General features: G+C 36.1%; 1 protein-coding gene across 5 annotated transcripts in view; it reads right to left on the bottom strand.

The window, feature by feature from the left end:
• Positions 1-776: 776 nt before the first annotated feature.
• Positions 777-24,018, bottom strand: part of ZNF326 (zinc finger protein 326) — a 35,162-nt gene continuing 11,920 nt past the window's right edge. For 2 of the 5 annotated variants that reach the window (XM_042997820.1, XM_042997821.1), the window contains 7 exons: positions 19,432-19,630; positions 13,799-13,910; positions 9,959-10,106; positions 8,550-8,649; positions 5,979-6,109; positions 3,832-3,927; positions 777-1,931 (listed from right to left, as the gene is read on the bottom strand). In XM_042997820.1, the coding sequence (XP_042853754.1) occupies positions 1,563-1,931; positions 3,832-3,927; positions 5,979-6,109; positions 8,550-8,649; positions 9,959-10,106; positions 13,799-13,910; positions 19,432-19,627 (1,152 nt within the window). In that variant the 5' untranslated portion in view covers positions 19,628-19,630 and the 3' untranslated portion in view covers positions 777-1,562. Of the gene's footprint in view, positions 1,932-3,831; positions 3,928-5,978; positions 6,110-8,549; positions 8,650-9,958; positions 10,107-13,798; positions 13,911-19,431; positions 19,631-22,003; positions 22,410-24,018 lie in introns of all 5 variants that reach the window. The other 3 variants (XM_042997819.1, XM_042997817.1, XM_042997818.1) reach the window with 3 other exon arrangements.

Below are 24,018 nucleotides of genomic sequence, written 5' to 3'. Positions count from 1 at the left end.
AATTTTCTCCAGTCGTATTTGGCTCTAAATCCCTGTAAATGGATACAAATGACTTAAAGCTTAAAGATAAGCAAATCTAGCCCACAACACAGCCTCCAAAAATGTAATTTTAAAAGTTTTGTCGTATGCAAAAAAGTGAAATTCTACAAATGCCTATATATTCACACACTCAATGCCTTAAGATTACTTAATATTCCTATATATTCATCCATTCAATGCCTCAGTATTTTGAGAAGCTATTTTATTTCACTGAGTCCCCCTCCAGAGTAAACATTCAAAGAAATAAGAGCACTATTTTTCAGTGACATAGATGGTCATTTGAAAATAGGCCATCTGGGGGCAGCTGGGTGGCTCAGTCGGTTGAGCTTCCAACTTTGGCTCAGGTTATGAGTTCGAGCCCCACGTGGGCTCTGTGCTGACAGCTCAGAGCCTGGAACCTGATTCAGATTCTGTGTCTCCCTCTCTCTCTGCTCCTCCCCTGCCCTCACTCTCTTAAAATAAATAAACATTAAAAAAAAAAAAAGTTAAAGAAAATAGACCATCTGTCAGTCTCATCTCTTCTTCAGTATGTAAGCTGAAAGAAGTTTTTTTAAACTATAAAAAAAATTTTTTTTTAAAAGGAGAGAAATATTCAGGAAAGAAATACTTGTTTTTTAGAAAAGTGATTACTTTTGCTTCTTGGTTCTTCAGCTACAAACAGACATGACAAAAGAACTAACACAACTATAAAAAATTATTTGTATTCAAATGTATTTTCAAGATTTCAAGATCTGACATAGGCACAAAGAAAAGAAAGGAATTAAAACAAGTATAAACAAGTCAGTTATGGACTGACCTCAACTTGAAATATGTTAAAAAATATTTTAGTAGTACTTTTAAAATGATGGAAGTAAATTTCTTCTTCAACTCGTCTCAATCATCTCGAAATATCAGTGAGCTAAACTCCTACATTAAGGCAAAATCTCATTTTAAATACTAATTTAATTGATGAATCATTTCATTTAAAATTGCTAATCCAGGGAAAGAGTTTTTGTAAAAAACGTTTTATTGCTACAAAGGGAAACATGGTCACAAAAAGCCTTTAAGCGTATCTTAACGCAAATTACTATTCAATGTCCAATGCAGTAAAAAAATACACAGTCAGAGCACAAAATACTTGCCCAATTTATCTCTTCTAGGGTAAGTATTGAAAACATTAATGCACACTTGAATATATACTCCCAACAGCAGCATTTAAGTTCAAATGATTAGAATAGATATACTAACAATACACATCTGTTATCCTTAACACCAATTAAAGTAATAAAAATTAAGCTTAAAAATTATACAAACAATTTATCTAATCTAAGTTGGTAACTATAAAAACTAAACTAAAATAGTCTTACCCTCATTTTATTAAACAAATGCCAAACATTTAGAAATTATATAAAACAAATCTGAATGTGTGGAATGCATGCAACATGGGTGTTAACTCTCATATTTTAAACTATTAAAATTCTTACCCTTTTCCACATTACAAGAGAAATTTAAAGCTTCTTTTAAATCTGACTAATACCTTCTATTTAATTTTCTTCAGGTTGGTCAACAGGGAAGTCAACAGGCTTTTCCTTTGCTGCTTCTTCCTCTACTTCCTCTCCTTTCCCCACTCCTCCCTCCCCCACTGCTTCTCCCTCCCCGGCTGCCTCTCCTTCCCCCACTGCCTCCTGGTCCCCTGCTTCCTCTGTGTCTCCCGCTCCCTCCACTACTCCTCCTTCTCCCACTTCTTCTGCTTCCTCCACTTCTTCTACTTCCTCTACTTCCCCCACTTCCTCCACTTCCTCCTCCTCCTCCTCCTCTTCTTCAATAGGTTCATCAATCTTTTCTTCCTCCTCCTCATCTCCTTCTATTTGTTGATCTTGAGAATGATCTTGAATTTCAAAAGGATTCTCACCCTAAAAACATGAGGAAAAACAGCTTTTAAAATCAGCATATTCATTTTTGTTACCAGTGCAATTTTTATTTGCTGTAACATCAAAAATAAATACACTCTGAAGCTTTTTAACTTATGACAAATCATGACATATTTGTTCAGTACCTATTTCATACCAAAGTGGATAAATAAATTACTGAAGTCATTTCTTTATATTCCATAAACTGGAACGCTTAAAGGCCACATTTTCCTAACCTAATTTCTAAAATCATATGCATATGACAAAAGCAAATATGTGGGTTCTGGTAGAAACAGATAGAGATTTATGTCCTACTCAATTACACCAGGATTCAATGTACTTCTGTGGTAGGATCTCTGAAAACAGGTTAAGAGTGGAAAAGCTTTGGGGCGTCTGGGTGGCTGAGTCGCTTAAGCGTCTGATTTCGGCTCAGGTCATGATCTCACGGTTCATGGGTTCGAGCCCCCGCGTCGGGGTCTATGCTGACAGCTTAGAGCCTGGAGCCTGCTTCGGATTCTGTGTCTCCCTCTCCCTCTGCCCCTCCCCTGCTCATGCTCTCTCTCTGTATCAAAAATAAGTAAACATTCAAAAAAAATTTTAAAGAAAAAAAATGGAAAAGCTTTGAAACAGTCACTGTAGGAAGCACATTACATCGGTTGGTAATGCGCAAAATTACTGTGAATTGCAGCGAAAACCTGGCAAACACAGCAATGGTACAATTCCATGATACTTGCAGCGAAGACAGTCTAACCACAGAGGGCATAGTGCTGGGAACTGGTAAGTGGTGGAAGAATGAGTGAGGACTTTTGGAATGGCAGCACTGCATTGTTGGAAGGACTGACCATGAGTATCCAGGCGAGGGGGTGAAGTAGAAGCATTTGAAGAAATGGGATAAATTGATGAACTGATTATATCTTCATAGGACAAAGATTTAAAAAGATATTCTGTCAGACTGAGAGCACTTGAAAGTTGAAAGAGTTTTTAAGACATGACCAGAGCTGACCATGGGCAGAGGATGTTCTGGGGAATAACATCAGGGAACAGAGCAGACAGGAAAGCTGAACAAAGGGATACCATTGAGTAACTCGACACCAGTGCTTCTTGAATTTTAACATGTTTCTGAATCAATTGGGATCTTGCTCAAATGCAACTCTCCATTTCTAATGAACTCCCAGGAAATACCAATATTGCTGGTCCACGGATCACATTCATAGTAAAAAATTCTAGAAGAGTTCTCCTTAGTTTAGGTACTTTCTACATAATATGCACATGTGGTAAGCTAAGGAAGCCTACTGCTGTCTGGCTGAACCAGTTAACAGAAGCTGGGGAGATAAAAGTTTATCTAATTTGGAAGTGAAATACAGGGAGCACCCGGGTGACTGAGTCAGTTAAGCATCTGATTCTTGGTTTCGGCTCAGGTCATGATCTCACAGTTCGTGGATTTGAGCCCCATTATCAGGCTCCACAGCTGGCAACTCAGAGCCTGCTTGGGATGCTCTCTCTCTCTCCCTCTCCCTCTCTGCCCCTCCCCCACTCACACCAGCTCTCTCTCTCTCTCTCAAAATAAAATAAACTTAAGGTCCACAGTAACTACACATGTTAAGACATATCCCTCAAGTCCTCCTTTCCCTCAAGAATAAAGCTAACATTATGATCTGCTATCAGACTCCTGAATCTCTCTCAAATGATCCATGGTGAGAAAGAAATGAGAGAGGAATGACTTCTTGTTCCCTCTCCCAACAAATCCCAACAATTAGGAAAAACAATGTTTTTACCTATATGCAAGATATTAAGTAAAAGTCTTCCTAATGTTGCACTATATTTAAATATCAGTTACTATGTCATCATTTGATTATAAAGATATTACAATGTAACCTAAAAAGGTTTTGCCCTAAAGTCTTACCTTAACGAAACGTTCATATCGCGCCTTCACTATTGGATTATTTAAAATGCTTGTAGCAGTCAAGACACTCTCTCTTTTTATTTGTTCTTTATAAGCCTATGAAAAATAGAACACAGTGAGGTACCTGAAAACCATGCCATGAATATTTCTATAATTAAAACAACATTGTATGCTCAAATTCCTAGATTTAAATTATTTCTCTCCTGGCAAATTAAGCTATAAAGCAACAACTACTGTGACCACAATCTAAACCATCCATGATTAACATAATGAAGATTCAATAAGCCAATCAGACTCATTCACTCAGTTACTACATATGACACATCTAGGTCTACTAAACAGTTGCTCTCCTTTCTACTATACATGCACTTTCCCCCACCCTAACTATTCTAACTACTAATTTTCATGCTATCAAAAGAGAAAGAACAATTTTTCATACTGCTAGAATAGTCTTCCTCTGGGCTATAGTTAGCCTAAGACTGCATTATACAAAGGAGGACAGGTTAATATGAAATGTCTAGTTGCCAGGGCACCTGGGTGGCTCAGTCAGTTAAGCATCCGACTTCAGCTCAGGTCATGATCTTGTGTTCCATGAGTTCAAGCCCTGCGTCAGGCTCTGTGCTGACACTTCAGAGCCTGGAGCCTGCTTCAGATTCTGTGTCTTCCTCCCTCTCTGCCCCTCCCCCACTCACGCTCTGTCTCTGTCTCTCAAAAATGAATAAATGTTAAAAAAAAAAAAAAAAAATGTCTGGGGGCGCCTGGGTGGCTCAGTCGGTTAAGCGGCCAACTTCGGCTCAGGTCTTGATCTCGTGGTTCGTGAGTTCAAGCCCCGCGTCAGGCTCTGTGCTGACAGCTCAGAGTCTGAAGCCTGTTTTAGATTCTGTGTCTCCCTCTCTCTGACCCTCCCCTGTTCATGCTCTGACTCTCCCTGTCTCAAAAATAAATAAAACGTTAAAAAAAAAAAATTAAAAAAAAAAAATGTCTAGTTGCCAAAAAAGTGTCAAGGGAATGCCAAAAGAGAAGAGAAAGGACGAAGATTTTTAACAGATTATATGTGCTCAAAGTGACTAACAAAGTCTAAGTTAAATGAAAATCACATCAATACAAAATATGAATTTAAGACCCAGGTATGCTCTATTTAAAACTTAAGCCTGTAATATTTGAATTTTTAAGTTTGCTTCTCAAACAAGCTAGTTTCTCACAATATAAATATTTATTTGAAATAAACTGGACTAAATAAAACCAACCAATTTAGAAGCAGAAATATGCCAATCAAAAAGAAAACAGTACATTTTTCCTAGAATATTTTAGTAAATTCTACTCAAAAATGTAACAGTAGATAGTAACTGGTAATGCTAGTTTTTTTTATTTTTCCCAGCCATCAGAAAAATGTAGGTTATGATTAAATCGTTCCGTTTTGTTCTAAAACACACACTCTCTCTCATAAAACTGTTTTGAACCAACTTAAAAAAATGTTAATGAAAAAAACAGTTCAATAGCTATGATTTCCTGAATGCTTACACTATGTGTCAGGCACTATTTTTTTTTTTTTTTAATTTTTTTTTCAACGTTTTTAATTTATTTTTGGGACAGAGAGAGACAGAGCATGAACGGGGGAGGGGCAGAGAGAGAGGGAGACACAGAATCGGAAACAGGCTCCAGGCTCCGAGCCATCAGCCCAGAGCTTGACGCGGGGCTCGAACTCACGGACCGCGAGATCGCAACCTGGCTGAAGTCGGACGCTTAACCGACTGCGCCACCCAGGCGCCCCTGTCAGGGACTATTTTAAGTGTCTTTTCTATTGTAACTAACTTAATCTTTAAACAGTCATGCAAGAGTAGAATGATTATCTATCCCCATTTTACAAATAAGGAAACTTGGACAAAGAAAAGCTAATTTACTTGCTTAACACATCACGTACTGGACCAGGATTCAACCCAGGACTTCTTGCTCCAGAGCCCAATCTTAACCACCATGTTTAACTTAACTACTATGCTACACTGCCTCTCTAGTTATCTTTACAGTTTTTCACACATGAGATTAATAGGACTGTATGTAAGCGGGTAGGTGTGAAACAACAGACGTTAAAGGACAATAAAGGATTAATGAACATTTCAATGACTTCATCAAGACAGGTCAAAACTTACCTGCTTCCCTTTGATATGATCAGGAGATTTTAAGTGCTGCTGCACTGAACTATGCAAAGCAGGTATATACACACTGCATGCACTGCAGTGAACAGTCTCCACTTTCATCATGTGATCATCTGCAGTAACACCTACAAAAGAAAGCAAGTTATTAATAAGTAATGATTCATATATTCTTATTTTTGACAAAACGAGTTTTTATTATTTCGTTTCTATGGTTATTTATACCCCCTTCTTCCAAAAAGAAGATCAAGATATGTAGGTTGAGTTTTTCTACTACGTTTCATAAATCTGCATATATAGATTAAAACTATGGATAACAGATTAAAATTATAAAGCAGAATTACATTATATTTCCTTGCATATTCTACAATCCTGCTCTGAGTCCCAGGAGTCTGTCCCCCAAATATATAATATGAAAGAAGACAAATGTTGATTTTTGTACTAAAAAAAAGAATTTCCATAAAAATGAATATGGGTAGGCAAGGATAGGGAAAAAGAGGTCAAAATTGGGATTCACAAAAAACAAAATATATGTTGGACCTTGAAAACTGTGATCAAGATTTATTACAAGCGAAGTTATAATGTATGCAAGGGAAAGGTGAGAGAAAATGGCACTTTGTGGGAGTTCCAAGTAATTCAATATAGCTTGGGGCACTGAGAATAAAGAAGGGACAAAAGAGACAAAAAGAGCAGGGCCTATATCATGGAGAACTTTGCATGCCAGGCATAGGAATTTGAAGTTTATCCTATAGAGGATGGAGACCCAGTTAAACTTCTTGAAGTACTACAGTCATGTAGTAGACTTAAGAGATAAGACTGAAAGTAAGGGCACTAGTTGGAAAAATAATACAACTGCCAAGAGAACGATAAAGACTTGAACAGATGCAATATTTAAAGAGGTAAAGAAGCAGACTTGGAAGATATTTAAAAGACAGAACCAATAAGATACAATGTTATAGATACAATAAAGTAAAATTACTTAGGACTAACTTCATACTTGTGGCTTAGATGGTGGGGCTACCTTCCAAGGAAAATGAAAGACCAGTCTTCTGAGTTTTTGTTTTCTTAATGGGGTGGAATAAGCCCAAAGAGCACACAAAATTTTTTTGATACGTTCCTTTTGTAAGACTGCTGAAGAGAAAGGCCAATAAGCATCTCGATGTTCAAGAGAAGAGTTCAGAAGATAGATCTGTGTTAGAGACAGAAGTATGTAAGTAATCAACACAGAGGAGATAGTTTAAGCTCTGAGATTAGATGAATCATAAGGAAGGAATATAAAAAGAGAAGATCATGGAACTGAAAACAGAATACTGGGAAATATCAACTTCTAAAAGCTTCATAGAGAGGGGCACCTGGATGCCTCAGTTGGTTGAGCATCTAATTTTTGATTTCAGCTCAGTTCATGATCTCAGTTCAAGCCAAGTCAGACTCGGTGTGGAAAGCACAGAGCCTGCTGGGGATTCTCTCTTCACCCCTCCCCTGCTTGCTCTCTCTGTCTCAAAAATGAATAAATTCTTAAAAAAATAATAAAAATAATAAAAATAAAATAAAATAAAATAAAATAAAATAAAATAAAATAAAATAAAATAAAATAAAATAAAATAAAATAAAAACACAATGAGTAAGAAAAGGAATAAAGAACCTCAGGACAGTGAGCTACCACAGAAACTAGGGGTGGAAACAGATTCACAAAAAATAGTGGAAAATGTTAGAGAAGTAAAATAATGATTCAGAAGAACCTACTGAATCACCCTACTGGTATCGGGAATCTCTGTCAGAGCAGTTTTGGTAGACCACTGGTAACATCAAGTGGTCTACTGTGGCGAAGTAGTAATGGGTAGTGAAGACAAAGACCAGTATGGACTATGCTTTAAAGAAGAATGGTTGTTTAATAGGAAAGCAAGTTTTAGGGGAACTAGTATCTGTTTTTCTTTTCTTTTTTAAAGATGGAGATTTTGGGGGGCACCTGGGTAGCTCAGTCAATTGAGCGTCTGACTTCAGCTCAGGTCATGATCTTGCAGTTGATGAGTTCGAGCCTTGTGTCTGGCTCAGTGCTGACAGCTGGGAGCCTGGAGCCTGCTTCAGACTGTGTGTGTGTGTCTCTCTCTCTCTCTGCCCCACCCCCGCTCGTGCTCTGTCTCTGTCTCAAAAATAAAATAAAATAAAATAAATTTTTTTAAAAGATGTAGTTTTTTTTTTTCTTTTTTAAAGATGAAAGCATAGGCTTCAGGGACAGAATCAAGAGGAATAAAAAGACAGAAAAACAGAAGAGTTCACTATTTGAGCAAAAGTCCTTAAAGAGATGAGAAGTGAGAAGACAGAATGTAAGAATTCACTTCCACCTAGAGGAAAAGCTGATTTTTCTTGTAAAACTGAAGTGAGAAACATAATGGTAGGTAGTGATAAATTCGTAAACATGAGAAGAGGAAAAGGAGGTCACCTCTGATGACCTACTCACGGCTACCACATATGATTCGATCACACTAGTGGGCAGCATCTACACTGAAATAGATTATGGTAAGTAAAATATATGTGTTAATTTCTAATACACTTTGTTTAAATACTTACCTTCCATAACATCTTTTTCAATTATTTTAACTACTTCTGTTTGATTATTTGTCTGCTGTTTACGAATAGATGTTTTCTTGAATTTATTCACCATACATTCCTATAAAACAAAATAGGAAGAAACACAAAAAGTTTTCACTGAGCTTAGCATCAAACTCAGCCTATGGAAGATAACATCTGTTATATAAGAACTAATATCTGTCCTCAAGGAGTTTATAATTCAGTTGAAAAAGACTATCGTTAAATACAAATACAAATAAATTACTGGGATACTTACAAAAAATATTCACTTTCAAAGTGTATTTTAGGCATAAAGAACAAGAGAAATCAAACAGAGCTGGAAGAGTTAAGAGAGGTCTTCTCAGGGCAGGTGGTACATTAAAGTCCTAAATGACAGGAACCAGTTAAGGAATGAAATTAACAGAAAGAAATTTCTGTAAAGGTACACAATTCTGCATGGATGGGGAAGAATGAATGATCATGATCACTGTGTTTCTAACCTCCTAACAATTCCATGTCTTTTGCCCAAAGTAACTATATGTACAATTAGCAGTCCAGCTCTAGCCTCTTCCTTAAACATCCTGGCCCCAACTATCCTCACCTTTTCTAAACCCCCCTGCCTACACCCTCACTCCTGGCCCTCCGACTTAACTGTGTCATCTGTGTATAAATGAGTGTGTTCTTTCCAATTACTCTGAGTTCACTAAGGGTGGTATCTGTGTCTTCAGTCCTTGCATAGCACCTTTTGTTAAACAGTCAAGAAAAACTGTTGAACTAGTGACCACACACTGTAACAGAAAGGACACTAAACAGACATCAGCTCTCTAGCTCTGAATTCAGACTGCCACTTAACTGGAAGAGTCACTACACTGCTCTGAGCATGATCTTTCATGATAAAAAAGAACTGTGATGACGCTCAAATGAAATAATGAATGAAAGTACCCAGCACAACACTAGGTACACAGTAGACTCTCAACTTATGATAGCTGATTCTGCATCAATAATCAGGTGTTAAAGGAATTCTTTTTCCTGACACCTCTGCCATAAACTACTGTAAAAACATAAAATATTCTTTCAAATTACAAATCTAAAATCTTTACAGAGGAATTCACATCTAGTTTTTTTTTAAAAAAACTCTCTAAGTGACTCTTAAAAACTGAGAACAAACTGAGGGGTGATGGGGGGTGGGAAGGAGGGTAGGGTAGATGATGGGCATTGAAGAGGGCATCTTTTGGGATGAGCACTGGGTGTTGTTTGGAAACCAATTTGACAATAAATTTCATATATTAAAAAAAACTCTCTAAGTAGTCAATTAAATTTTTAGAAACTTGGAAGAGAGGTGGGAAACTGAAAAACTAAGAAATTAAAATACAAATAAAGTGCCTCTTGATTTAAAAACAGCTACTTACATGCAAAAACTCCATAACTACTTTATCAAATTTGGTTTGTTTCTGAATATGATCCAATGTTTCCTGGTGTGAAGAACTTTCCAGATGTAGCTCAATATCTTTTTCTTCAAACGTTCGGAATTTACAAAATGAACATGTGAATGCCATTCTATAAAGAAAAAAAAGTTTTCCTTAAATATTGCCTTATTTACTGAGAGTTCATAAGACCATGCCAATAAAACTAATTTTACCAAAATAAATGATTTCCTTTATACCATCTTATGGTTGATCTAAATTTAGCTGAAGTCAGAAAAAACAGTATTTCTTTAAATATTTGGCCAACACTGCTATTATATACCACTTTGCAAATAATGGAATCAGTGGATCTATTTAATCTAGTCCTAAGCTACCCACTTCAAGTTTAGAGTTATAAAGCCAAAGCAAACTTCCAAAAATACCAAGTTCCGAAGTTCCACTACTTATTTTTATACTCTGTTCCACTCTCAAGCTTGCAGTCCACTAAGGTAATAACCAACAAAGCCAGGTGAACATCAGACAACCATAATTCACTCCTTTGGAGCTGTTGGGTGACCAAAAACCCTACCTTCTAAGGACCACTTCAGGATGACTGACAAGGCTAGATAAATTTAGAAGCTCAGAAGCCACTCCAATATGAATTTCCCTTTGTTCTCCTATAAAGTGTTCCTATCTTATGTATTCTTTTTATTTCCTTTTCCTTGAATTATAACAATAGTTTCTTCATTGGTTTGTCTCTAGTCTCCATTTTCCAATTCTTTTTTTTCTTAATGTTTGTTTATTTTTGAGAGAGAGAGAGCAAGTGCATGCAAAAGCCAGGGAGGGGCAGACCGACGGAGACATAGAATCTGAAGCAAGCTCCAGGCTCTGAACTGTCAGCACAGAGCCCAATGCGGGGCTCAAACTCACCAACCGCGAGATCACGACCTGAGCTGAAGTAGGATGCTTAACCAACTGAGCCACCCAGGTGCCCCTCTAATTAATTCCTTATATCACTATTATATTAATTTTCCTAGTTAAAACTTTGGGATCTGGAGCCTACTGCTGGGTTTATATCAGAGCCCCCTTGTGAGACACTGGGCAAATTACTTGACTTCTCTGGATCACAGTTTTCTTATCTTAATGCAATGAGAACCCTTACAGAAGTATCATTGAGGATGGAAAAAAAAATGTATATAAAGCCCTTAGAACAGTTCCCGCCACACAGTAATAATTCAATTAATTAGTCACTTCCTAAAAGAGACAACAGCACTTTACTGGCTTCACTGACTTAAGCATCATAAAACAAAGTCAAAACACTTTTAGCTGCCCTTAAAAAAAGTTTTTAATCTCTCCTATATCTTGTTGGCTTTACCCACTAAATACTTTTATTTTTTTTTAAGTTATTTATTTTGAGAGAGAGAGAGAACACAAGCGAGCACAAGAAGGGAAGGGCAGAGAGAGAGGGAAGGAAAATCCCAAACAGGCTCCACACTGTCAGCACAGAGCCTAAAGTGGGACTCGATCTCACAAACCGTGAGATCATGACCTGAGCCAAAATCAAGAGTCAGACATTTAACCAACTGAGCCACCCAGGTGCTCCCCTACTAAATATTTATAAAGAAAATTTTTTTAAGGTTTATTTACCTTTGAGAGAGATGGAGAGACAGAGGGGCAGAGAGAGAGGGACACACAGAATCCGAAGCAGGCTCCAGGCTCTGAGCTGCCAGCACAGAGACCGATGCGGGGCTCCAACTCACAAACCAAGAGATCACAACCTAAGCCGAGGTTGGACACTCAACCAACTGGGCCACCCAGGTGCCCCATCCCCCTACTGAATGCTTTTAACAGTATCTGGCACACAGTATGTCTTCGTTAAATATTCTAATTAAATCACACTTGCCAACCCCCACTAGAGCCCTGTTCAATCTACACAGCTTTCCATATCCAGAATATGAATGAAAGGTCCCTGTTTCCTTGCTGTAACCTCGAGCCATGCCCTCTACCAGGGCTGCCTAACAGCTCCTACCATTTATTTTATTTATCCTACCATTCCCAAGTCAGTTCAAATACTGCCTCCATCCATTTCCCTGATTTTCCTGCACTCCTACTGAGAAGTCACCTCCTGTAAGATCATTTTGTACTTCTCTTCTGGCACTCTTCCCTTTATACTATTGTTTGTTTATAGCTCTCACACCCCTGTCCCCTCCCCCCGGCTCCCTCTACTCCATTATATTGAAAGCATTCAAATATCCAAAAAGAATGTATCGCAAGAATAGTTATTTATTGTCAGTCTCTTACCTTCCTAACTCAAAGCAAAACTGCTCTGATAAATTATGATAATTTTAGACTATTGTAAAGGATTCTTATTCTAAAATGACAATTTAATTGAACTGACATACTTTAGCTTATATGAGATTTATATTTACAGCTAAATGAAAGTTCAGTTCTTTCATTTTCTCCAATTCACACGTGTATATTAACACAGATATATCATATCCAAAGCTTTAGTTTTTTTAAACTTTTTTTTAATGTTTATTTTTGACAGAGAGAGAGAGAGAGAGAGCACATGCGCGTGTGCAGCGGAGGGTCAGACAGAAGGGAAACAGAGGATCTGTAAAGGGCATCTTTTTAGATTAAACTCTTCTACTTTTACATTATCTTCCTGGAGAGATCATGGACTATAAAAAAATTCAAGACATTTTTAAGGACTGTTAAACTGCTTCCCAGTAGTTAAAACCATATTATTTGGTTACCAGCAATAATAAGTGTGTGCTTTGATTGTATCCATGTTAGTCAATCAATGTTTCTTTTCTCCTAATAAAATGCCATGCTATTATTTAAATTCCCAGTTTATCTTACAATGAGTTTCAGCATTTCCCCTAAAACTATTAACTAGCTATTGTTCCTTCACCCAATCATATATTAGGCATCTTGTTTTTACTTTTTAAAACATACTGGTTGGGTGATATTTACCTTAGATATTAATCATTCTTGTGTTTATAATATTTTCCAAGTCTGTCTGTTTTCAAGGTGTAAAGTTTTATTGAAACTAATGTGGTCATTATTTCCTTTGTAATTTAATCTACCACTTTTAAGCTTAGAAAAAAGACTTCTGCAGCAATTAAAATATTCTATTTTATTTTCCTGTTATTTTCCATTTTGTAGGTTCTTTAATCCAATGGATTCATCTTCACTGGTGTAAGAAAGGGTCTAAACTATTTTTCTTATTGTTCAGTTGTTCAAGCAACCCCCCCCCCTTTTTAAGCAATTCTCCTTTTGTTTGCAACATCTGTATTATATATTACATTCTTACATATAACACATGTATTTAGAGGTTAATAATCCTATTATACTAATAGCCTTTTTTTAGTGCCACATATTTTTAACTATTACAGCTTTCAAATGTTTCGATTATCTAGAAAAGCTAGTACCTACTCATCTACTCTTCTTTTACAGAATCTTCTTTGGAATCAAGATTGATGACACTTGTTACATTTCTACTATTTAGTTTTTCTATCCAAGAATATCACTATGTCTCCATGTAGTCAAATCTCAAGACTTTGTGGTTTTCTTCATGTCATGATGCATATTTCTTTTTTAAGAATACTGTATTTCTAGGTATTTTTTATTTTTAAATTACCATTAGGGATGGAACTCTTTTTTCTTATTTTTCTCAGTGGTGACTGCACATAAATACCAAGAATCAAAAATATTCCTATGTATCTTTGATCAAGCCTCTTCATTTGACCCCATGAATTTTCTCACATTCCAACTGATGTATTTGCATTTCCTAGGAAACTGTTTTTTAATAAGACCAATTTTCAGACTCTACTAAGCACAAACCTGTATCCATCTCCATATTTCTCACTGTTTTTTTCTCTTCTGCGCCTTTGTTTTTCTCGCCGAGCCTCAATACGTCGCTTTTCTTCTTCTTCATTTTTAGGATCAGTTTTTGCTAGGATATCAACAAGAGTCAAAATTAAATATCATTTTTCCATCCTCCCTTTTCAGTTCCCACTTCATAAAGCATTAAACATGCAAGGTATATTTGGTGATCACAATCTAAATTGAACTCACCAGAAAAATCAGTTTGAGATTAACCAGTATTTCTTAAACTTCTTTCATTTGAATATCATTACCATGGCTTCAGTGTTTTGGTTTTTTTTTTTAATTTTTTTAAAGTTTGTTTATTTTTGAGAGAGAGAGAGAGAGAGAGAGCGAGCGAGCCCAAGCTGGGGAGGGGCAGAGAGAGAAAGATGAAGACACAGAATCTGAAGCAGGTTCCAGGCTCCGAGCTGTCAGCACAGAGCCCAACGTGGGGCTTGAACCCAAGAGCCATTAGACCATGACCTGAGTCAAAGTCGGACGCTTAACCGACTGAGCCACCCAGGCACCCCTATGGCTTCAGTGCTTTTAAATACGTTTCTCATGTTCATGACAAACTGCATAGTAATTACAACTGTAGAAATTAGATCCTTTGAATCACCTAGTGTAGTCACTAATCACTCATAAACATCAAAATTACCCAGAGACACTTTTTAAAAATGCACATGCCCTGGTCTACCCCTCTTCCCTAAATCCTTATTTAGGATGGAGTCAGATCATCTATATGTTTTAAAAGTCCTCTCACATGATTTTGATTCAAAGTTTTGTCTTGGATATTACATTTATTTTTGGAAGGTACTGTTGAGGATGTAGTATTATCATATTACACAGAATCCCCTTTATGAGGACAAAGGGAAGAAATTTTTCATGGTTTTTGGTACCAGGAAAAGGTGTATTTCTTCTGGAAATTTAATTTGCTTTTAATCTTGTGGACTGACAATTAGAGACAGTCACATTTTCCATCTGTACATTGTTAAAAAATTGAGAGGCAAACTGAAAATGAAATTAAGAAAACCATTTCATTCATATTAGCATCAACAAAACTAAATAGGAATAAATTTAACAAAGGAAATGTAAAACTTACACAGTACTTAAAAACTACAAAACAGGGGTCCCCGGCTGACTCAGTTGGAAGAACATGAGACTCTTGATCTCAGAGTTGTGAGTTTGAGCCCCATGTTATGTGTAGAGATTATATACGTAAGAAGATAGGTAGATAGACATATAGGATGAACTTACCAAAAAAAAAAAAAAAAAAACACCCCAAAACATTGTTGAAAAGAGGTTAAAGAAGATGGAAATAAATGGTTCAGAGATTAGAAGACTTAATGTTGTTAAAATGGTTGTACTCCCCAAACTGATCTACAGATTTAATGCAATCCCTATCAGAATTCTAACTGATTTCATTGCAAACATTGACAAGTTGATTCTAAAGCTCATAAGGAAGGGATCTAAAGTAGTGACAACAATCCTAAAAAGAAAAACAAAATAGAAAGACTCACCCTTCATGATTTCCAAACTTACTACAAAGCTACGATAATCAAGATACTGTATTACTGGCACAAGGACAGACCTATAGATTAGCAGAACAGAATTGAGTCCAGAAATAAACTCATAAAACTCTGGTCAACTGGTTTTTAGCAAGGATGCCAAAATTATTCTGTTGGGAGAGAACAGTCTTTGCAACAAATGGTGCTGGGCAACTGGACAGCCACATGCAAACGCTAAAATACAAGACCTAAATGCAAGAACTGTAGCTAGAAAACTCTTCCAAGAAAACATAGGAGTATATCTTTATGACTTTGGAATTTGGCAAGGAATTCTTAGAACTGGGCAGCCAAAGAAAAATAGATAAATTAGACTTTATCAAAATTAAAAGCTTTTGTGCTTCCACACCCCTCTTCCCCCAACCTTTCTTTTAATGGAGGAAAGACGAAGAATATGGCAGATCTTACTCTAGACTCTCAATGTCTTCTATAACTTACCTGGACCTAATATTCAGGAAAATAGTGACTGTTGAGAATGAATTTGGGAAAATACAAAGACACAATTAGATGGTCAGAGTTTAGATTGTCTAAGCAGAATTAGGGACTTAGAAACTATTTCTGGTCTTCCAGAGAACACACATTCCTAGTTATTCAGTATTTTTATCTTAACGACATGTCTATGTCTAGTTCTTTTTCTCTTAAGTAAGTAATGCACTGCACCATCAGCGCAGAGCCTGACGCAGGGCTTGAACTCACAAACCATGAGATCATGACCTGAACCGAAATTAAGAGATGCTTAACCAACTGAGCCACACAGGTGCCCCACATAATATTTATTATTTGAATTTGCTTTTGTTGTCACATGTACAATAAAACACGGTGTTATCATTCTGCCATTGAAACTTTTTGAAATTAAGTTCTGTACTATTTTACCTTGTAAATTTTTACTTTTTATGTGTCATGTCTGTGATTTATATTGTTTATATCTGTCACTGAAGTTGGCATTTCCTGATTTTCAACTTTTAAAGAAATATTTTGAAGTAGCTTTGGCAGTTTGACCTCTTGTTTCTGAAGTGCTTTCAAAGAGATAATTTTTAATAAATACTAGTTAAGGGGCACATGGGTGGCTCAGTCAAATGAGCATCTGACCCTTGGTTTTGGCCCAGGGCATGGTCCCAAGGTCGTAGGATCAAGCCGCACATCAGGCTCTGAGCTGAGCATGGAGCCTGCTTGGGGTATTCATTGTTTCTTTCCTTTCTTTTTCCTTCCTTCTTCCTCTCTATCGATATTTTCTCCCTCTCTCTCTCTCTCTCTGCCTCGCCCTCCCTTTCCCATTGCCCCTCTCCCCCACACACATGCTCTCTCTCACAAGAAAACAACAAAAACTAGGTGAGTAAATGAGCTAAATCCTTTTTTCAACATTGCATATAATTTTCTTAAAGCAAAAGTTTATTAAAATTCATCATCAATGATCAAAACAAACAGAATTAAATCAGAGTACCTGACAATAGCCTGACAGTATTTAATTTTATCCTTTTTGTTCTTATTGTCTAAGTTTTAAATTTTTGTTTCATGTAAAGGTTGACTGGGTTTTTTTGTTTTTTTTTTTTAAATATGAAATTTATTGTCAAATTGGTTTGCAAACAACACTCAGTGATCATCCCAACAGGTGCCCTCCTCAATGCCCATCACCCACTTTCCCCTCCCTCCCACTCCCCCATCAATAAAGGTTGAATGTTTAAGTCTGTGTTTTTATCTCTATAAGTGAGATAGAGATGGCTAGAATATATAAAGAATATTTTCAACTCAATAAAAAGACAAATAGCCCAACTAATAAGTGAGCAGAACATCTAAACGTGCATTTTCCCAAGAAAGGTATATGAAGAGCCAATAAGCACGAGAAAAAATGCCCACCCATTAGTTATTAGGGAAATGTAAATCAAGACCACAATGAGATACCATTGCATACCACCTGGATGGTTTGAATCAAATAGATAACAAGCCATAGCAAGGATATAGAAAAATCAGAACTCTCATCTACTGCTAGTGGGAATGTAAAATGGTGCAGATGCTTTGGAAAACAGGTGGTTCCTCAAATGATTATACTATATGATCCAGCACTTCTCCTAGATATATATCTAAGAGAAATGAAAACACATGCTCACACAAAAACTTATACACAGATGTTTACAGCACTATTCAAAGTACCCAAAAGGTAGATACAACCCAAATACCCATCAGTGAATGAATAAAGAAAATGGGATTTGTTCATACAGTGGAATATTTCCAGCCATAAAATGGAATGAAGTACTAATACCTGCTGTAACTTGAATGAACCCTGAAAAGATTATGCTAAGTGAAAGAAGCCCATTACAGAAGTCCACATTTTATACAATTTTTTTTTCATATGTAAGTTTAGAATACAGGTATCTATAAAGATAGAAAGTAAGTTAGTAGTTGCTCTGGTCTGTGGGGTATGTTGGGGGTAATGACTAAAGGGTACCAGGCCTCTGCGAGGAGATGAAAATGTTCTCAAATAGATTAGTGATATTTGCACGTATCTGTGAATACACTAAAAACCAATGACTGGCACGCTTTAAATGGATGAATTACAAGGTGTGTGAATTATATCTCAATAAAGCTTTTTTTATTAAAAAAAAAGTTCAGAGCCAAATTACTGTTACTTATCTATGCTGTTTTATTTTTATTTTTTAACTTTGTAACATATCTCTACACGAAATCAAGTACACTTGACTAAACTAGATGACAGTCAAGGATGTACCTAAATAAAAGCTAACAAAAGGTCTTCTTCAGACTTCTTTGTGAAAACACATAACAGCAAAATAATATACACCAAATATTTTGTCTATTTTTACATGTACACTGAATTACTTTTTGTTTTTTTATATTTATTTTTGCCTTGATGACTGAGAAGTGTTGAGTCTTTCCAAGTAAGGTGAAGTGTAAGTCTATTTTGTTTCACTTTTTTAGGACTGTTTTCACTATTTTAGATCCCTTGCAACTCCTTATGAGCTTTAGAATCAACTTGTCAATTTTTGCAAAGAAGTCAGGTGGAATTCTAACAGGGATTGTGCTAATAAATCTGTAGATCAGTTTGGGGAATATAACCATCTTAACATTAAATCTTCTGATCTTTGAACCATTTATTTAGTTTTTCCATTTATTTAGATCTTCTTAAACTTCTTTCAACAATGTTTTGTAGGTTTTGAATACTGTTTTAAGTTTTATACTACTTTTGCTAAATTTACCTGAGTATTTAGTCTTCTTGATGCTAATATGAATGAAATGGTTTTCTTCATTTCATTTTCAGATTGGCTCTCAATTTTTTAACAATGTACAGATGGAAAATGTGACTGTCTCTAAGAGTCGTCAGTCCACAAAATTAAAAGCAAATTAAATTTCCAGAAGAAACACACCTTTTCCTGGTACCAAGAACCATGAAAAATTTCTTCCCTTTGTCCTCATAAAGGGGAATCTGTATAATGTGAGAATACTACATCCTCAGCAGTACCTTCCAACAACAAATATAACACCCAAGATAAAACTTTGAATCAAAATCATGTGAGAAGCCTTTTAACACATATAGATGATCTGACTCCATCCTAAATAAGGACTCAGGGAAGAGGGGTGGACCAGGGCATGTGCATTTTTAAAAAGTGTCTCTGGGGGGGCGCCTGGGAGGCGCAGTCGGTTAAGCGTCCAACTTCAGCCAGGTCACGATCTCGCGGTCCGTGAGTTCGAGCCCCGCGTCAGGCTCTGGGCTGATGGCTCGGAGCCTGGAGCCTCTTTCCGATTCTGTGTCTCCCTCTCTCTCTGCCCCTCCCCCGTTCATGCTCTGTCTCTCTCTGTCCCAAAAATAAATAAATAAACGTTGAAAAAAAAAAAAATTTTTAAAAGTGTCTCTGGGTAATTTTGATGTGTATGAGTGATTAGTGACTACACTAGGTGATTCAATGGATCTAATTTCTACAGTTGAAACTACTATGCAGTTTGTCATATGAACATGAAAAAATTATCTAAAGCATTAATTTTTTTAAAAACTAGAAGTACCATAAGCCATAGCAATTATGTTTTCTCACTTACTGGGTGATTTGCTGAGGCTCATCTTCTCCACAGGCTTTGCTAGCTTGGGTTTCTTGATAAAGGTTCCACCAGGCTTATTAAATGGTTGCATCATTTTTCTCTTTATTCCTCTTGCAGCAGCAACTGTCACATTGGTGGGTTTGTTTTGATAGTCAACAACAATTCCAGGTCTATGAATGCTTCCAAAATCACTCATATGCTGCAAATTTGTGAAATCAAGAAATATTAGCATAATATCTAAAGATAAAGTATGAATTCACACAAATTTTACCTGTTATCTATCTAATAATTTTCACCTGAAAATTACCCAGAACTGAACTAAATTTTACATGTCCGCTCTGAATAAACACATGGAAAACCTTTGTAAATTATTACATGAACTCAAATCCAGTGAATTAGTATTTTTATTTCCAGTAAAACAAATATGGATATTTCCTACCTATTTTTTTAATTTTTACAATTCAAAATTGAGATCATAAACAGCAAATGTGCCTGTCAGAATATTACCACTTGTACAACTCTCTGACAACTCCTCTTCAGAGTTCCTAATTGATGTTTTCCCATTAAAAGACCTAAAAAGACATCTTTATTTCACTAAAACCTGGCTTAAAACTAAGATGCATAAAGAAGACCATATATGAAGTTTGAAGTAAAAAAGATCCAGAAATCATTTAGGATTTCTCCCTGTTGAAAAAGGGAATGAGAAGGCGAGATGGAACATTAGTATGAGATAGGAGAGTTAAAGCATAACCATGCATCAACTTCCAGGACACACTTCAGATAAAGAATTACATCTGACGTTCCATTCACATTCTTACCTAGAGAAACATATTCTGACCCAGAAGCCCAAGAAGCAAAAGTTTACAGACGAAGAGTCATGCAACCAAACGACTCTTGTGTCCCTTTCTCTTCTCTTATCATTAACAAAATCCACTACACCAAGAGGCTATATGTCCATAGAAATTTATTCTGCTAACCTTACTTTTAGAAGATAAAGACTGAGGAGTAATCTGAAGAGAAGGATCCAATGGGAATTGTACAAGTGAAGATTAAAAAAGAAAAGTCCTGTTGGTTCATCTACTTCATTAACAGGAGGAAAGAAAGAAAAGTCCATTCAGACTAGAATGGTGAACACAAAGTACAGGAATACCTGTTTTTCTATTGTGAAAACAAAATTGATATTTGAAGTCTCATTAAGAAAAAAATCATTTGCCTAAAGTAATAATACAGCATGAAAAGTGTTAAGTGTTTTCCAAATTTTCAAACTGGAATCGATTTTCAATTTCAAAACCCAAAGCCTACTAACCCCAACAATTTTCAATTAACCTATAGTCATTAATTATGGTGGAAGAGCAACGTATCAGTTGCTTACATTTATATATATGCTTAGGAATCCCTATCTAACCTAGTAAACTTGAATAGTTTAGTGTTTCCAGGTAACTTATAGAGTCACATTAGAAATATCTTCATTAATTATCCATTAAAGGTGCAATGCATTTTACATCAGTAAAGGGTAACTGTTATCAATGCAACATTTCTACACAAAAAGGACACACTACACTGATGTACCAAAAGCCAATGAAGAGACAAAAACATGTGCCCTACTACATTTTTTATCAGAAGTACTTTCCTCTGCAAAGAGAATATTAAGAGTAACTGACTTAAGTAAACCATTTCTTACATTAAGGCAAAAATACAGAATCTTTCATATGACCAAACTATATAACTCCACAATCTACATACACTTACTAGTAAAATTTCATGTCAGTCAAGTTACCTAAGAACATAAGTCATTCTCTTTATACTATGTCCTGAAATAAAACACTTGAAGACTGGTATATTTACTCATGTAAGCAATAATTTACAAAAGATTACTTCCTAGGAAGGAGCCAGAGACATGTCTGTACAAGTAGGAGCTTATTTCTCAATAGTAAAAACTAGTGACACAAGGGAAAACGAAACACCCAGCAACAGGACATATTGCAAGAGAGTAAGTTAGTAATTATATTGACCACAAATCATTCTACAACCTATTAGACAGATCAACTTCTTCACCATGTAAACATAGCTAAGCTACCCTCATCTATTATTACCGACTTTTAGTCCCTTGTGTTATATGTGAAATATGGAGCTCTGAAGAAATTCTATGTGCTAGAGTTAGCAGCAAAGTATAAACATTTTATCATACATTGCACCTTTAACCTACTCAAAAACTCCAAAGGGTTGGTTACCTTTTACAATAATCCAAGAACTGTCCCACCAGCAAAACTGCTAGTGTTTTACAAGGAAAAATGCAACTCCTTTTAACCCCTTTTAGACCAAAACCTAATATCCTCACCTTTTTAATAAAGGGAGATTTGGCAAAACTATGAACAATCATCTCACACTGCCACTTGTTTTCTGAAGTGCTGGAAAAACTTTTACAGGCAACCTAAAAATTATGCTTATGATTCAGCTTTTCTTCAAAATACACTGGGATGAACAGTGTTTATTCTAGTTGAAAACCGTGGTCTTGAAAGGGTTTAAAAGAGTGACTAGTGAAAAGAATCTGAAAAGATTCTGTTGTACTTACTCCTCGGCCTCGGCCTCTGCCTGTTGATGGTCCTCCAAAAGCATCATAGTTTCTGCTTCCAAACGTACTTTCAGGATAAGCAGGCGTTCCTCTCCCCCGAGAGCCTACAGGTGCAGGCTTCATATGGGGTGAAGAAAAACTGCTGTAGGAAGAGTAATTCTCTCTTCCTCTGTCCTCCATAAACCCAGGCCTCAATTTTGAACGGGAGTAAGGTGCTTCCCAGCTAGACCCGCCCTGGTTTCTACCTCCGAAAGAGTCAAGGCTATTCCGGTAGGAGCTCTCAAATCGACCACCATAACTACCTCCGAAGCGGCTTTGTTCGGGTTCATTAAAACCATAGCCAGATCTGTACAGATCTCGCCCACCCAGAGAAGACCTGGAGTCGTAAGACTCATAAGGTCCAAACCTGGAAAAGTTGCACAGTGAGGGAAAAAACAAAAGTAAGCTTACTAATGTTAGACAATTCAAAAGACAAATTATCAGATGACATTTATCAACTAAAATTCATTTATACCATACTGGTTTGCACAGTTCTACTTTTATTCACACCCTGATTAGGGCTGGGCAGTTCAACATGAGACCAGATAGAAAGCTATCTGAGTCAGTTTTTAAATATGAATTGAGTTAAGTAAACCTTAGCTTAAAAATCTGCTTTGTGGCAGCTTTTCTATTTTATTAAAAAGATTTGTCTGTCAGTATTTAAGCCCAGCCCTAGTCTTGGAAAAAGTCATTTGCTAAAGTTCACAAACTACTCAAACTTTCTTTGAATCCATCCCTAGTACTGGAAAATACCAAATATTTACAATATTTTGGCTTTCAATAGGGACATAAATTGAAGACTATACCAATATAGGCTATTCGTGACACAGAAGAGATCCTTTTTGCACCCCTAATAATCTATGTAACAAAACTGCTTGTGTCTGTAGCAGTCAAAATTTGGAGAATTATCTCTGCTTACAAAATTTGATATCCTGCCCAACTTTGGATAAGGTCAATAATCAATCCTCAGTCACTTTCTACTTGTAGACTAGCAAATCTAACAAATCTAGAAGAATAAGCACATAAAATAGAACATAAAAGTAAAAGACCACGAACATATATCCTCTGCATATGAATTTTCAAGGCAGATGAGAAAGAGTACATTTTATATCTTCAATTATTTAAAAAATTATTTCCTGGTAGGAAATTATCACATAAAACTACTCTAAAAAAGGGAGCACACCGTCTCCTCAAGGTTTTAATAGAGTCAACAGAAGAAACAAATCATCTTACTTCTCACAAATCCAAAGCATGGATTACAAAAGTTGCTTCATAGCTTACAACATAGTTTTATAAAGGCCCACAATTACACATGAGATAAACGATAACATCTACATAGTTTATCCACATCACATTTACAATGCAATAGGGCAGTAACGGATATATTAAAACAGTTAAATGTGTTACATTACTTCAATTATTTACAGATCACTAAATAGAATGTACTATTTATTTCTGAATCCTGGTAACCGTATAAAAATTATTCCTCTTTCCAGCTCTTTTTAAAACATCTATCACATAAGCAAAATTGTTCTATCTGTTCATTTTCTTGATTTTCCTCTACTATTAAACCATAGTGGCACATTTGAAGTAGAAAGAAGGAAAGTAAAGCATCGTTCAGTCCATCCTTAAGGAATCCGGATCCTTCATTTTATGAAGAAGGAGGATAGTTTCAAATGTTACCTAACTAGTTATACTTAGTAGAAATATCTGTGCCTTAAAAGGTATACGCTCTTTGCCTGAAATGTGGTCAACCCTAAGGCCTGAGTAGTTCAACTAGTGTTAAGCTTTACACAGTATCAACAGTAAAATATAAAAATAATCTAAACTCTAGTGCATTAAAATAAGCAAAGGTATAGTATTCATGGCTTTAATACAATGCTCCTAGCTTAGAGCACAAGTGTTTTTGGTCTAAGTAGTATCTGCCAATAAATAACCTCGATATGGACTTAAAGAACATTTTATTATTACAATTT

Source organism: Panthera tigris, chromosome C1 (assembly GCF_018350195.1).
Source record: "Panthera tigris isolate Pti1 chromosome C1, P.tigris_Pti1_mat1.1, whole genome shotgun sequence".
Lineage (NCBI taxonomy): Eukaryota > Metazoa > Chordata > Mammalia > Carnivora > Felidae > Panthera > Panthera tigris.
This window is presented reverse-complemented; position numbering and strand designations above follow the sequence as displayed.